The following is a 15,046-nucleotide window of genomic DNA, read 5'->3' as shown; positions in this document are numbered from 1 at the left end:
CAGTTCCGTGGTTAGCTTGAAGTCCTCGCCTTGGGTAAAATACACCCAGTACGGAACTGTTTTCCAAAAAAAAAATTCATGTTCTACTATCAAACTTTTTTTCTTCTTCAAATATGTTCTTTATTAGACTGTTCTTAGCAAATACCTAAAAAAAATCGGGGGTCACTGTGCTCGTTTGAGAGAAAAGGAGCATTTATTTCGCTATCGGGTTTAGTTTGAGCGAAATCTCATACGTTTTGTATGCGCACGTGCTCATGTGCGCGCGCTAACGACGCGAAAATCGTGCGCAGTAGGGATGCGCAATGCAATACTAAGGAATTTCCTTAAGTCGATGTCAACCTGATTCGAGGATTTTTCTCCGGGGTTTCCTCACCTAATCATATCTGACTGTGGTTCAGTGCTCGGGGATTACCGTTTTATGGTTATCACAGAGTCTCGCGGCGGTTTACCATAGTCCATTACAGTTGTGTACTTAGCTACCTGGCCTATGAATGAAAGTGAGCGTGGAGTTGACCTTATTTTGATAGAAACCTCACTGCTTTTATGTAAATTCTTACTAATTAGCATGACAACAACATCATTCATAAGAAAAGGAGAGAGAGGTCTGTATCATAACAAGGTCAACACCAGCCTCACTTTCATTTAAAGGCCAGGTAACTAAGCACACAACTGTAAATAGGTCTATTCCTTTTCTACGGTGAGATCGGACGCCAGCTTGTAAAGGCGCCTCTGGCAGCCGCCATCAGTCCATATTTGATCTCCCCCACCCAACCCACGCATGTATGTGAAAGGAGAGCAGACCAAAACACCGGGGGTCTCCGGTGTTTTGCGGCTTCCAAAGGCACCTTACATGCTATCGGCCCAGATCGTGTCGACCTTCCGCCTTCGCAAACTGCTAGGAATGGTAACTAGGAGGGCGAGTTTGTTTTGCACTGATTTCTGGCTTAGCAGCCATCCCTTTAACATACTGACATCCAGATCTGACACTAGTGATAAAAATCATGGGCATCTCTAGCCGTGTAACTCGACCTGTCCATGCGATAATCCTACTATCGTCAAATTTCGAAATCTTGTTGGTGGCGCACAACAATTGCGAGGGAGTTACTTTTACAGGAAAGGACTAGAGAGAAAATCTCGGCAGATAGCGTTTCCGCGTTTGGGCTGCATACAGCAACAAAATGGTGGGTACGTTTTAGAACAAATACACTGGCCACTTAAAGACTTCCATCAGTTATGAACCGCGTATCAATCCCTCTGTCAGTAATATCGCTTTAATTTTGGTCACACGGTCTTCACTCCATGTTTTTGACAGATCAGAAAAGTAGTAATGCATCAAGCGTACGACCCCCACCCTCCTCAGAGGACGAATCACGTGGGATGCTGACGGTTTGCATGTCTGTCGTCACAAAAAGGTGATGCCAATGAAATAACATAAGCGAAGTTGGTAATCCTTCTTACATCAGAGTCACTTCTGGCTAGAAATCATAATACTGGGTGCTTCCCATTATAATTTCCGTTTGACCGACCTTTAGAGGTGGTCCGAAAAATTCCGGTCGGACCAAACCGAAACCTACCTTTCCATTTGACTTCTGATCGGAATTTCCGAAAATTTTGGCTTAACGGAAAGCATCCACTGTTTCCAGGAATAAAATATTAATGCTTCGGTAACCTTAACTTGGCGGACGTCAAGACAGGCAGCCAGAGAAATGTATGGTTTCCAGGTAAGGTGAATAGTCCTAAAGTACACCAAGGAAAAAGGCCTCTTTGGTACATTTGATTTGACAGTTGTTCAGACAAACGGAAATATCAGGTGCGTTTCGCTTTTGCCTTGTCTTAAAAGCCACGAAAGACGACTTTTTGAACCAGTCGGTGAGCCTGTCAAAGAAAGCAGACTGGGTCTTTTTGTGAGAGAGAAAAACAGTGAAGTTTGTACCATCAGCGAAAAGAATAACATCAAAGACGATCAGAGAAATGTAAAATATCAAATATACAATAAAAAGGCAAGAAAGCCGAGAGTACAGTATTGAGAACACCATACTTCACGGGTTTAGACGACGTCCATTAACACAACACAGACCAGAGCATCGCCACATTTGTTTGAATTTCCAAACGTCACTTGACTCTGAAGATGACTTCCGCTCAGGTTATCGAAACGTCAGTCACTGCCAACCGTTGAGTCCTTCTCAAGACTATTTTCACCAAGACGATCAGATTCCATCGGGGACGCCTACTAAATTGAACAAATATACTGAGCCCGTCTAAAGAGACTATTTTTCTTGCAACCAAGAGCCACACCACGAATTCCAAAATGCTCGAACAAACAAAATAACGAAATTAACCGCATTCAACCATTCGATACGGCAAGAAAAATGGCTAACCGCATATCCACTTGCGTCGATGGCTGACGATATTTTGTCAGAGATGTATCAAAGCATGGGGATGTAAAGTGATTTTTTCCCCCAAACCCAACCTCGCTTTGATATAAAATGCCTTCAAGAACACGACCGTAATCAACGATTTCCAATAGTTTAGAGCATAATTTTATACCATAACCTGCGTGTCTGCTCCTGGGCACAGAGTAAGTGTCAATGCAATGATTTCCTGCACGATAAGGTCGTTGAAAAAGGAAAATAGGGAGCTTACGAAACGACGACGCCGACGGCAACGACGACGCTACAAAACAATAGGTTAAGTGAGCAAAAACAATGGCACTGCACGCTCTGCACGTGCGTTTTACATTTTGGTACATTTTTTTGCCGTCATCTCCTAAATGACGACGTGAAATGACCAAATTCAAGGTTCTGTGGAGGACGTTAGCACATGACGATGAATTTTCAGTTCTCTCTCTACGCTTCCAACTCACTCATACCAGTTTAATTCCTCGACAGTTACTACACATTTTTAACGCGAAACGACATAAAATAGTTTCGTAGTGATATGAATAACGCGAACTCGTATTTTTAAATGAAGTCCTCGTAGCCGTCGTCGTCCTCGTTTCGTAAGCTCCCTAATATGCGCTCCCCGACGCTGGAATATTTCTTCAGCAAGAATGGAGCCGATGTTTGTAAAATTCTCACAAAAGTGGTTCGCTATTTTTGCAAGAATACTAATTGTATGGCAAATGCATAACCCAGAAAGGAAAACCTGCTAAACTCGCACAGCACATGCACCTTCAAGGATCTTGAGGGTTTCAAACCAGTTCTTGCCTTTTTCGGACTTCATAATCACTGTTGTGGTTTCATTCGGGTTGCATCTAACTAAGTGGATTTTGGGCAACAACGGATCTTGATAAACATTATAGAACGTACAATGGTTCAATGTAAGAAGTAGTTTTTAAAAAAAGTGTTCAAATGAGGTACAACCATACTTTGGCCTACGCATTACTCTGAAAAAGCAAGCAATCTTCCAAGGGTATACAGAGAAACTCTTCCCACTACGAAAGCCCCTTGAATGGTAGTTTTCAAACTTCCCATTTTTATGAAGGCAATTTCTAGCCCATGAATCATGCTGGAAACACAATATTTCAATACCACAGAAGTAAAATTTTGCTTTTCTTAATTCTACAAACTTAGTGTAATCAATTCTGCAAGTTTACTCTCATTTGCACCAGTCAGCTCAGCAACCTATAAAAATAAGGAAAAAATTACAAATAACAATTTATAATATAGAGCGGTTTTCAACTGAGTGTCAAAAGTAATTAGCGAATTGCTTTGGTTTTGCATTACTTCACTCAGTGATTGGTTCAAAGTTCTCGCGCCACTTTTTCAACCAATCAGAAGTGAAACCAAAACCAACCGTGGCTCGCGCGTGCACATTTTCCCGCGCTTTGTGTCGGCTACTTGTAATTACTTCGAGTCTTGATTGGTTTACTGGATTGTCTCCGTCCTTTTTGATTGGCCAAAGTAATTACTTTGGTTTCGGTTTTACGACACTCGATTCAAACTCGCTCTAAAAGGTCAAATTTTAACTGCTAGTAAAGGCTTTAAGCAAACTGTCCAAAGAAGGCCATTTCCTTCACCTTTGCCGAAATTACCCTCATATTTCCATGGCTCAGGCAATTTCAGTTTCAATTTCGTCATAATTAACAATGATTCGCTGAAGGCGAGGTGAATATTGGTGGATGTCAAGAATTTTATTTCCCGATATTCACTGAACCTGAGGTGAGTAATATTGTTTTAGTATAATTACATTGGTGATTATTTGAAAAATATGCATTTTCTTTGACCTCGTCTGTCACCTCGACAAAATGGCTTGCGGCCATTTTGAAAAAAAAAAAAAAAAAAAAAAAAAAGACGCTATATAAAAGCCTACACTGGGTTGCCTGTGGTACGTGTTACACAAAAACAGAAGGCTTTGAATTAGGTGGTATTGAACTGCAGGGTTCCAGTTAATTTTTTCAAGTGGGGGGTCATTAAGACCATTTGAGGGTCACCAACAATGTCGCGCCAGCAGAGGCCCTTTGGTTCACACGTTCACAACTTTAATTATTTTGTAATATCCTGTCCCATTTTGAGGTCTTTTAGGGGGTGTTTACATGATACCGGTACGAGTTTCATTCTGGTACGAGTTCATCCCGGTTCTTACTTATCGCTCTGTATTTGTTTACATGATACCGGTGAAAAATCTCATACCAGTACAACTCATACCGGTATGAGTTCATCCCGGTAGTTGTACCGGATCGAAATTCTCATAACGGTATGAAAAGTTATAACGATATCAAGTAAACGCTACATTGACTCCCATTCAAGTACGAGTCGTCAAGTAGTTGTGTACTGGTACTATTGACTCATGCGTTGTATTTCTCAATATTCGTCAAGATGGCGTCCGGTAATCGTCGGTGTCGTCCATGTAAACGCGGTATGAAATTGATAACTCGTACCAGAATGAAACTCGTACCGGTATCATGTAAACACCCCCTTAGCTTTTTAAACTTTGGTAATAATTTCAGTTTAAAGGTAAGAAACACGCTTTTGAGTAAAGGTGCACGTGATCACCTTGTGTCAACTGAATGAACTTCGGGAAAGAATGTTAATCGTTCGTCGTTTTCAGAGTAAAACAAACTACTTTTTAGCCAAGAAACTTCCGTCTTTGGTTAATTTTGTTGTATTATTTAACTGAATATTTACATTTCATCTGTCGGGTCAGGAAGCCTTCTTTGTCGGGTTCCTGAGAAACGTATCTATTGTGACTTCAGGGTGAACTATTTACACAATCGCGAGGTTGAGCGGCCATGTAATTGAAAATCTGAACATCTATGAGATACAAAAACAGACTTGCGAATTATCACAAATCACAATGCTGACAAGCACAAAAGCAGAAGAAATGGTTAATAAATATGAAGTTTGTTACTATCTGAATGTTTTTGTGTGAGAGTAAAGGGATATATTGTCACGCAAATAATTATGTAACTTCATGACACTCCAAATTCGCAAAAAGCGTGAGTTTCATGTAAACAATCTTCGCGCTAGTAAGTCGTAGCAATAAATTGAATTAACCAGGAAGTTAAAGAAATATTGTTGCCTTCCCAAATAAACATCATTTTACACTACAATGACAAAATCATTTGTCAGAGAAATAAAATTCCTGTCTCCTCGCGTATCACATTACAACGCACGTATGCAAATTTGTTAAATCATTTTCACCGCGTCCTGATTCCCGCGAAATTATTTTTTTTCTTTCAAATATCAACAAAAATATTACTTCTCGTCAAGCGCTCCATCTTTTACGTTCAAATAACCGCTAAAAATAAAGATTTTTTAACGATCTATCCGTATTCCGTAGATATTTTTTCATGATTTAATATTCTCTGTCAAAATTTGGACAATCAAAACACAAAAATAGCAACGCACGCAACAATTTAGTCACATTTACCTCTTCGTCGAATTTCCATGCTTAACACAGGAATTTTTAGTTATTGTGAAAATCTTTCTCTATTCGTTAGCAATCACACTTTTAAATTTCAGAGAAATCGACCGGTCTGCGAATATTTTATAGTTTTTTTCAATGGGATGTCAAAAGGCCAAGTGGATGTTATGCATAATCGGGCGATCAAGTTGCGCGTGTGACCCGTTATAAATATTTTTTCACAAAATGTTCTCGAATTGTCAAGTATCACCACAGAAGACAAGAACATCATTCTAAAAGCTTACTTTACGCCAAAAGTAGGTTCTGGAGGTAATTTTGAGAGTGGAAACCAAGTTTACAGCAGAGGGCAAATACAAACTCGCGAGTCATGGTATATTTAATTAAGTTAACACAACAGAAAGACGCTGACCTCATTTTGACACGAAAATGCTTTACTATTGCCATAAAAACTATCCAGTTAAGCTCGCATATTACAAAACATGATGAATTCATAAAGGCCACCTTTTCCAGCGAAATATTTTTTGAAACAAACAACATATTTGCTATTAGAGGCAATCTTTCTTTCAAAAAATTCTTGGCTGTCACATTTCCAATTATTTTTTTTTACCTGAAGACTGTGCAGAGAACAGAGATCACTGATCCACTTAAGGTGTTCGATTCTTTCTCTGTCTTTGTTGAACCCATAAGTTACCAGAGTATTTTCCATTTGGTTTCAGTGTTCTACATAACGGCACACTTGGTAAAATATTATTAGAAATACAGCTCACTTTGATTTCGGCTCGACGGGCGATAGTTGTTGTCGAAGTCCATTACTCCTCGCTTTTAAGATTCCAGACATTTACTTTTCGCCGCCTGTCTTATTTATCCAATTGACGTTCCATTCTTGAGCTCCATAAGGGTCTATTTTGTTTAAAGATGTACTAAAACGCCATGCGCGTTACAATGACTTTCGACGCCATTGCAGGTTTAATAATTAAATGTTTTCCTGTGTGCACCAGGGAAACCTACGCATTACCCCAACCCCCTCAAACCTAACAAAATACGCACAGAAGACTCTATGCACAAAGACACCACTTAGAAGGGGAGTGACAGACAAGACTTTTCCCGACACAGAAAAAAAAATAATAGAAAAAACTAAAAATAAAAAAAAAAACACGAAATGAAACCCAGATTCCGACTGGGTTTGGCAACCCAGTAAAAAACCGGATAGGTGATTATTGCGTAATAATCACATCAAGTGCAACCAATCAGCGCAGAGAATTTTCAATAATCACCCATGTAGTTATACGAATTGATTATAATGACAATGATGACAACTGTTCTTTCTTGTTACAGTTATCAATATTTTCACATAAATTTCATGGCATTTGCATGAGGTCATTATAAAAGTCAAGTGACGGATTGGACCTTTCACTCCTAAGAGCAACACAGATTTTATTTTGTTTAAGGGCATGATTTGTCTCGTTAAAGGGTCAATTCCTGTATCTGATGATCAATACAACTGGTACATAAGTTTTCAAACAGTCATACATTACCTTTTTACCGTCTTTGTAAAGCTTGAAAGTTGGCATTGCAGATATAGCCTCGCTCTCTGCAGTTTCCTGTTTAAACAACATTACATTTAATATAAAGGTGAAAAACGAAATAAAGAACAGAACAACTCTTTAAGAAGGCTATGATGATCAAAAGGTCTGAAAGGGAAAATTCCGTCTTAATACTCTAAAAGTAAACACATGCTCACAAGAAGAATGCAAACATGGCTGAGGTAGTACGCAAACTCTCAAATGCATGGTTTGCATACAATAAAGGAGCATTTCCACTCTGATCCTAGGCCAAAAGTAACCACTTTTGAATGAAAATTCAAATGGCAGAACACAGAATCAAAACACTATAGGGTGGTAAATAAGAGCAGACTGTCAGCTGGTGAGGTTTGCCAGCTACTCTACAATGTTTCGCTTCCTTCTCTTCTAATCTACGGCAATAACAAGGGAAGGGGACGACGCCTTGAGCTGTAAAGTTCTGTCTTTCTTTGACCAAGATCATTTCACAGTAAAATTCTGGATTTTTTTTATGCCTATACTATCAATGTTTTAAGGCTCAAAATGCCACAAAATGTTTTATTTTCCGGAATTCATTTTCCAAACATTTTCCGAGGGAGCATACCCCCCTAACTTTCCAAAAATCAACAGACTAAAGGCCATCATAAGAGGCCCTCAATCAACTCAGATAACTCCAGCTACATTGTACATGTACTTAAGATCTTGAAGAAAAACCTGCAGTGATATGAGACAGTCAATTATCCACTGAAAATTAAATCATTTAACCCATTCAATCCACAGGGACCCCAGGACGCCCCAGGACGCCCCAGGACACCCCCAGTTGATGAATAGAATTGCCGGTTTTCACTGTCAAACCATCATCAAAACCATTCAACAAATAAAGTCAAGAATCAAAGAGATAAAAGAGGATGAATATTCAAACAGTCTCGCAAAGGTTCAGGTCTGTGCGATGTTTCATGCGGGAGATATTCGAAGAAATGTTTTACTCAAATTTATAAGGCATTGTATGGAGACGCCAAGTTTGTGTCTCTCTGAGGGGCACAAATATGGCGACCGGAAGCTAACAAAACATGTGTCATCGACTTTTGCTATAAAAAGCCCGTAGTCGTCTTCTGGGAGCTCACAAACATCTATACGAGTGTCGTAAAAAAGGTTGCTGTTATTCATCGTGGTGAAGTACAATAATAATAAAGTATTCTCGTTTGTCTCTCGATGTGGTAACTTGTGATGTAGATCGCGACCTGGTCGACTGGTTACGCGTCACCTTTTAAGTAGGAGTAGACCGCGCACCGGTGGCTCAGTTGGTTGAGTTCAACTCCGGCCGGACAACCACTCAGGGTCTTTAAATAACTGAGGAGAAAGTGTTGCCTTTGTAATTACATCTGCAAATGGTTAGACTCTCCAGTCTTCTCGGACAAGGACGATAAGCCGGAGGTCCCGTCTCATAACCCTTCAATGTTCATAATCCTGTGGGACGTAAAAGAACCCACACACTTGTCGCAAAGAGTAGGGCATGTAGGTTCCCGGTGTTGTGGTCTGTCTTCTGTGTTGTATCATGGTTGGGAGGGTAAATGCTCGGAGATATTAGCTACACCAAGCTACTCTAAAATCCGAGGGTAAAGAAAGATATATGATATATGATTTGATATGTTGGTTTTCAGCAGCTGAAAACCTTCCAACAGACAGAACCACCAGAACCCAACATCACGAAAGAAATGCAAGACGCCCTTAAACGCTTAAAAGAGGACGAGTCCTTCATGGTGCTCCCAGCGGACAAAGGGCGCACCAGCGTAGTCATGGATACCGACACCTATCACACTAAGATGTGTACCCTTATCGAGAACAGACCGTACCAGCTGCTCAACAAAGACCATACAGACTGTCTGACCTGGAAGTTGTCCGAAAAGCTACTAACCTTGAGGAGAAGCGAATATCTATCAGAGGCCGTTTACAACAAAATCAGACCTCGACACAAACAGCCGCCTTGAATCTACGGGTGTCCCCGGTGTTGTGGCTGTCCTGTTCTCTCCAGCAGACGTGTCCGGCTTGGCGGTGATGTCTCTAAAAAGGCTTGTGGTGTATGAGACCACCTAAGCGGAAACAGCCACAAGTCAAAACGGGACTTAGCCGAGTGCTGGGACATGTAGATGTAGATGTAGATAACTACTTCGGCCTACAAACCTAGGATCTGGAAACGCTACATTAACGACACATTCACCATCCCGGATCGCGGAAACGTTGATAGCTTCTTACAGCATCTGAACAACCAGTAGCCTTCCATTCGTTTCACCATGGAGACAGTGAACGACTACAAACTCACTTTCCTTGACACCGCAGTTTCAAGAGAACAAGACGGCCGCCTCACCACCAGCGTATACTGGAAGCCTACGCACACCGATCAGTACTTAGGGTATGATTCCCACCTCCCGGAATCAGTAAAACGCGGTATTGTAAAGTGCGCCAAACGTCTCGTAACAAAACCCTCTGTTATCTCCAAGGAGAAGAAGCATCTGTCTTCTGTTCTTGTCTCTAATGGTTACCCTCTTTCTTTCTTGCAGAAAGTCACCAAGACCAGGAAAGCCGAGTAGCAGTGCTGAGCCCACGGTCGAGTACAAGTTTACTGCGGTTTTACCCTATCCGAACAACTTCGCCGCTGCCTACAGCAACAAGGCAAACGCGCTGTTTTCAAGTCGGAGACTACGTTAAGATCCCATCCACTACGACCGAAAGACGCTGTGGAGCCGAATAAACAAGATGGTGTGGTTTACAGGATTCCCTGTGAATGCGGTAAATTCTACATAGGCGAGACTGGAAGACCTATGCAAGATAGAATCAAAGAACATGAACGAGACATCCGGCTCGCCCGTACCCAGACCTCCACGGTTTCAGAACACGCTAACAACACCGCACACAACCCGCTTTGGAACGAAGTAAAGTTTATTGATCGTGATTTTCATTGGTACAAACGCAGGGTCAAAAAGGCTATTCACATAAGACTTCACCCTAACAACATCAACAGGGATAGTGAAATAGAAATCCCGGAAGCATGGATGCCCACGATCAAGAAACACAACAACAGCAGAACCGTAAGACAGTGGACCACCAAATGAACAACACAGAAACAGTGATGATCGAAATGCACCAATCACAGCTGCTGAAAACCAACCAATCACAGCGAAGCATCCTGCTTAAAAGGTGATGCGCAACGAGTCGACCTCATTGCCTGCTGAAGACTAGCAGTATGCAGTCGAAACATTGCGATCTACATCACAAGTGACCACATCCTGACACAAACGAGAATACTTTATTATTTTCTATATGAGTGCTTGTTCTCATACAAGGACTGTTCAGATTGCAAAATCTCAGCGGATAAGTCACTTTTTAACCCACGTGACAGTATTCTCGGCAGCAATTTATTATCGTGTCACGCAAAAGCCTAGAAATTCAACCTTGCTTTATCACAAGACGAAAAATCCTATCAAACTGAAAATTTGTGAAAAGATAGGTCTTCAGCTGTTCTAATAACTAACTCAACTAAAAGGTCTGGATAGTAGCAGACATATCAATATTTTGATAAACAACACAACACTCAAAAACATGTTTCGACAGAAACTTCTGTCATCTTCAGTTTTCAATGGGAGAAACCTACACTTAATCATCAACTTTATCATGTTAATTTAAAACTTTCTGTGTAATACTTTACATCGTCATGTTTCCTTTTGTTCTTCTAGTCAATTAGCATTTTGGTTCACACTATAATTATATTCAACTCTGTACTTTGTAATTTAAACTGAAGATGACATAAGTTTCTGTCGAAACAGGTTTTTAAATTTAAAAAGCGTTGTGTTGTAACTACAGAGTAAACTAAAATTTCAAAACAATAGGCCATTTCCGAGTTCACGTCTGCCTCCTCTTCAAAGCGAGTCTAAGTGCAAACTTTTGTCGTGGTAATTAGTTCTACTTTACATATGAATGAAAACTAATTTTCATAAGAAAAACTCCGCACTTAGACTCTCTTTGAAGAGGAGGCAGACACGAACTCGGAAATGGCCTATTGATAATTCCTTATTTTTTTAAAGTAATGATCCGTGTAAGGTGGATAGCAATTTCCTTTGTTATGCGGCAACGGGGCTTTCCCCACATAGAAATGTTATCATTTTTACACAGAGAATGCATAAACCTACAGGAAAGCCGTAAACGCAATAAAATTCATTTACAGCCCACTTTGAAAGGGTATTTTTTTGCGTTAAAAGATTTTGACCAATCACAAGAGTTGAAACAAAAGCCACGAAACGTTTCCAATTTTACATGTTCCCCACATACGATTTCTGTGGAATTCATTTCAACTGAGACCAGATGAAAGATGGAAGATGGTTGGAAAGTAAGGATGAATATAATACTGCTTTTATGAAGTTTTGTTAACTTTTGCTGTTTAAGCCAATCAGAAGTAAGTACAGACAATAGAAAAGTTATCACCTTTTTGCATACCAATTGAATTCCAATATGTTCGTTGCTGTTGTTGCTATCGTTCTTATCTACCCTGCGAGCAGAGTCTCTTTCGATCTTCCTAGATAAGTCGGGAAGAAGAAAATAGACTCTGCCAGCCGGCTCGACTTTCTTTGATTTGCCGCTCATCCAAAGAAATGGATGATTCAGTCCAGTTTCAACTTACCAAACCTGTTTTTTTTTATTTGTGCGCATGATCAATCGCCACGCGTCATCAATATTTTTTAAATTTACAACAGCGTGGCAATTTTTAAACTGTCTAAATTCCCATGAGAATTTTTCCGTATGTCGGTTACAGAAGCTAGTTTACCAGAATTGAAACCTACTAATTTTTTCAGTAAAAATTAAAATGGCAATTTAAAACTTGAACTATCTTGAGGAAATGATTCCTTGGTTGTCGTGTGTTTGCCAGAGTTGTTCGAAAATATCCGCTACTGTTTGTTTTGGTTTTGTGGATTTGCGGTAACTAGTCACGCGTGACTGACTCCCGAATACGTTTGAATTTTTAACGCATGCTCAACACGAAATGTCGAGCCGGCTGGCAGAGTCTATTTTCTTCTTCCCGAGTTATCTAGGAAGATCGAAAGAGACTCTGCTCGCAGGGTAGTTCTTATCTGGACCGTTTCTTAATTTTGATGAAGTCATGTGAAAGGGGAGGGGGGGGGGGGGGGGGAATAAAATCTGTTCAGTCTCACTCTCAGCAGTTAAGGAGTTAATTACTGGAGCAGAAAGGACCAGGACACCCCCAGTTGATGAGTAAAATCATTTGGCGTTAGACAGGAGTACCGCTACTTTTGGGAAGCCATTACTTTGAGGGGTGTGGATAGTTAAAAAAACGTTTGCAATTCAGTAGCCCTCTCATGCAAAAACGACACGTAACATGAGATCAAAAGTTCATTACATTTAGTTGTTCAGATTACATGCTGGTTACGCAACTAAACAAAAATAAGCTGCAACAATTTTAATCGGGTTTTGACATGTATTTTTCGAATAGATACTCACAGGCGTAAATGACTTAACTCAGTTCGCAAATTTCTCAGTAGGATTCAATCAACTTTAAAATAAACAAAGGATCACAAAGGTTTCTGGCTTTGGTTCTTCCATCCGCATAACACTTGTAAATAATTGTTCGTTTTTAGTTCAGGGAAACAGAGACAATATTTGCCGCATACCTCACGTTACTATATTCTGCGTTTTTTCCACGCTCCAGTTGCTGTATTCCAGGAGACAATGGTATTTCGCTGTAGTTTTGCTAATCAATCAATCCTCAAGTACGCTGTATTTGTGTTTACCCACCGCTGCTACTTTCGAGGAGAACCATACATCAATTAGTGGTTTCAATAAGTACTGAGAGCCCACAAAAAGCATTGGCTGCTTTTTTCCCCAAATTGAAATAAATAAAAACAGATTCTTTCGAACCTAAGATTAAAATTAATTTTGACAATGATAACATTGTCCGCAGCAATTGGCACACGCTGGTGCAGGTTCCCTGCAACATTGTTGTTGTTGTTGTTATTTATTTACTTGATGAAATGATATGAAATGAATCATAAAAAAATTATGTGAACTGCGGATATGAAATCAAGTGAAGCTATGATCCCTTCAACCCCATTGAAGTCATGAAATTTTCAGGCTTCTGTATACAATTGCTAAAACTGCCTTCGTAACTGTGAGGATCATAGCTTCACTTGATTTATTTACTTGTTTATTTATTTTATTTTTTTGTAATGTATTGTGTTATATAATAACCCAAGTTATTCTCACATTTTGATTGGTTTTTGCCTATGATCTATAACTATTAGAGGACAGACGCTGTCAGCATCAGCTTTTATGCATGCGAATAAAGTTTAATTTTTCATAACTTATATAAAACAAATCGATTCCATGTTGCTGTGCATCTGTTCAGTAATAGATCACAGAAGACGTCAAGATGTGTGTTAAGAACATCAGTAATGCACTCGGCTATCGCCTTGTGTGCCAATTTTTTGTTCTTATCCCCTTTTTTTTTTTGATGCCATCTGTGATCTATTACTGAACAGACGCATGGCAACATGGAATCTATTTGTTAATTAGTGAAGCTAACAAAAAAGTATGTGAAGTTGTCTGAACATAATCATCAATATTTTGCTTTTAACCCATTGACCCTTGAGAGTAACACTTCAGAGATTTTACTCTAACGCCAGATGATTTTACTCTTCAATGGGGGAGGGAGGGGGGGGGGGGGCATCCTAGGGCATTTGAGGTGTAAGTGGGTTAAAATGTTGTACTTAGCAACATCCTTTTAAAAATGGCGAGCGCACAGACACTCCAAAAGAAAGGGACCACAAGGACCTTTCTTGATACAGTTGGTTATTCTACTCAAACCAACCGGCAACTTAAAGTTTTATTGAAACCCCTGTATATCCCTTTACAAAAGCAAAAAAAACACATACTGTATTTTCATCCACGTTGACTTCTGCAAAGAATGCCTTCCCTGCATGCTTAGTTGCTAAGTCCTGAAATATACAAAAATATAAAAGATTGTTACTAAAAGCTCAATGATTTGATGTGGTGCTAAAACAAGCTCTACAAACTGGATGGTAACTCTAATATGGCCACAAAAGAGAACTATAAGAAGAACTCCATTGGAAGGTTAAGGTTGGCATAGTGGAAATCTCTTAGCCCATTCGCACCTCAAATGTCCTAGGACAGTCACCCTCAATTGATCTTTGGATTTCAAAACTATGTTAACTAAACACTACGCGACCACAGTTTTAAGCCTTGATTTAAAAAAAAAAAAACCTGTTCATTTAATTTAAACTGGAATTTTCCTATTTAGTGGTCCACCATTATTAACTTTCAGTTCTTGAGAGAGCTGGATTGAAGAGAAAATGACATCAAAGGCTCGCTCATTTAAGAATGCAATGCCTGTGTAAGCCACAGAATTAATATGTAACATACATTCAAAGTAAAATGCCTTTGGATAAAAGTCTAAGCTCAAAATTTTGCCAGGCAGGTGTTAAGCAAACACACTTCTGAAATCTGAAGTTTCATCACAGGAGCACTTTAACTTTTCCTTGCCTTTCTGGTAAAGTCGGCAAAAATGTTGAAAGGTGCATGCTTGCAGCTGTTCAGTG

General features: G+C 39.8%; 2 protein-coding genes across 3 annotated transcripts in view; one reads left to right on the top strand and one right to left on the bottom strand.

The window, feature by feature from the left end:
* Nucleotides 1-3,313: 3,313 nt before the first annotated feature.
* LOC138022765 (thioredoxin-like) overlaps nt 3,314-15,046 on the bottom strand; it is a 20,984-nt gene continuing 9,251 nt past the window's right edge. The window contains exons 3-5 of one of the 2 annotated variants that reach the window (XM_068869707.1): nt 14,363-14,425; nt 7,401-7,466; nt 3,314-3,623 (exon numbers count right to left, since the gene is read on the bottom strand). In XM_068869707.1, coding sequence (XP_068725808.1) covers nt 3,561-3,623; nt 7,401-7,466; nt 14,363-14,425 — 192 coding nt within the window. In that variant the 3' untranslated portion in view covers nt 3,314-3,560. The remainder of the gene's footprint in view (nt 3,624-7,400; nt 7,467-14,362; nt 14,426-15,046) is intronic. The other variant, XM_068869708.1, reaches the window with a different exon arrangement.
* LOC138024600 (uncharacterized) overlaps nt 14,521-15,046 on the top strand; it is a 3,982-nt gene continuing 3,456 nt past the window's right edge. The window contains exon 1 of the mRNA XM_068871826.1: nt 14,521-14,567. Coding sequence (XP_068727927.1) covers nt 14,521-14,567 — 47 coding nt within the window. The remainder of the gene's footprint in view (nt 14,568-15,046) is intronic.

Source organism: Montipora capricornis, chromosome 11 (genome assembly GCF_036669925.1).
Source record: "Montipora capricornis isolate CH-2021 chromosome 11, ASM3666992v2, whole genome shotgun sequence".
Classification (NCBI taxonomy): Eukaryota; Metazoa; Cnidaria; class Anthozoa; order Scleractinia; family Acroporidae; genus Montipora; species Montipora capricornis.
This window is presented reverse-complemented; position numbering and strand designations above follow the sequence as displayed.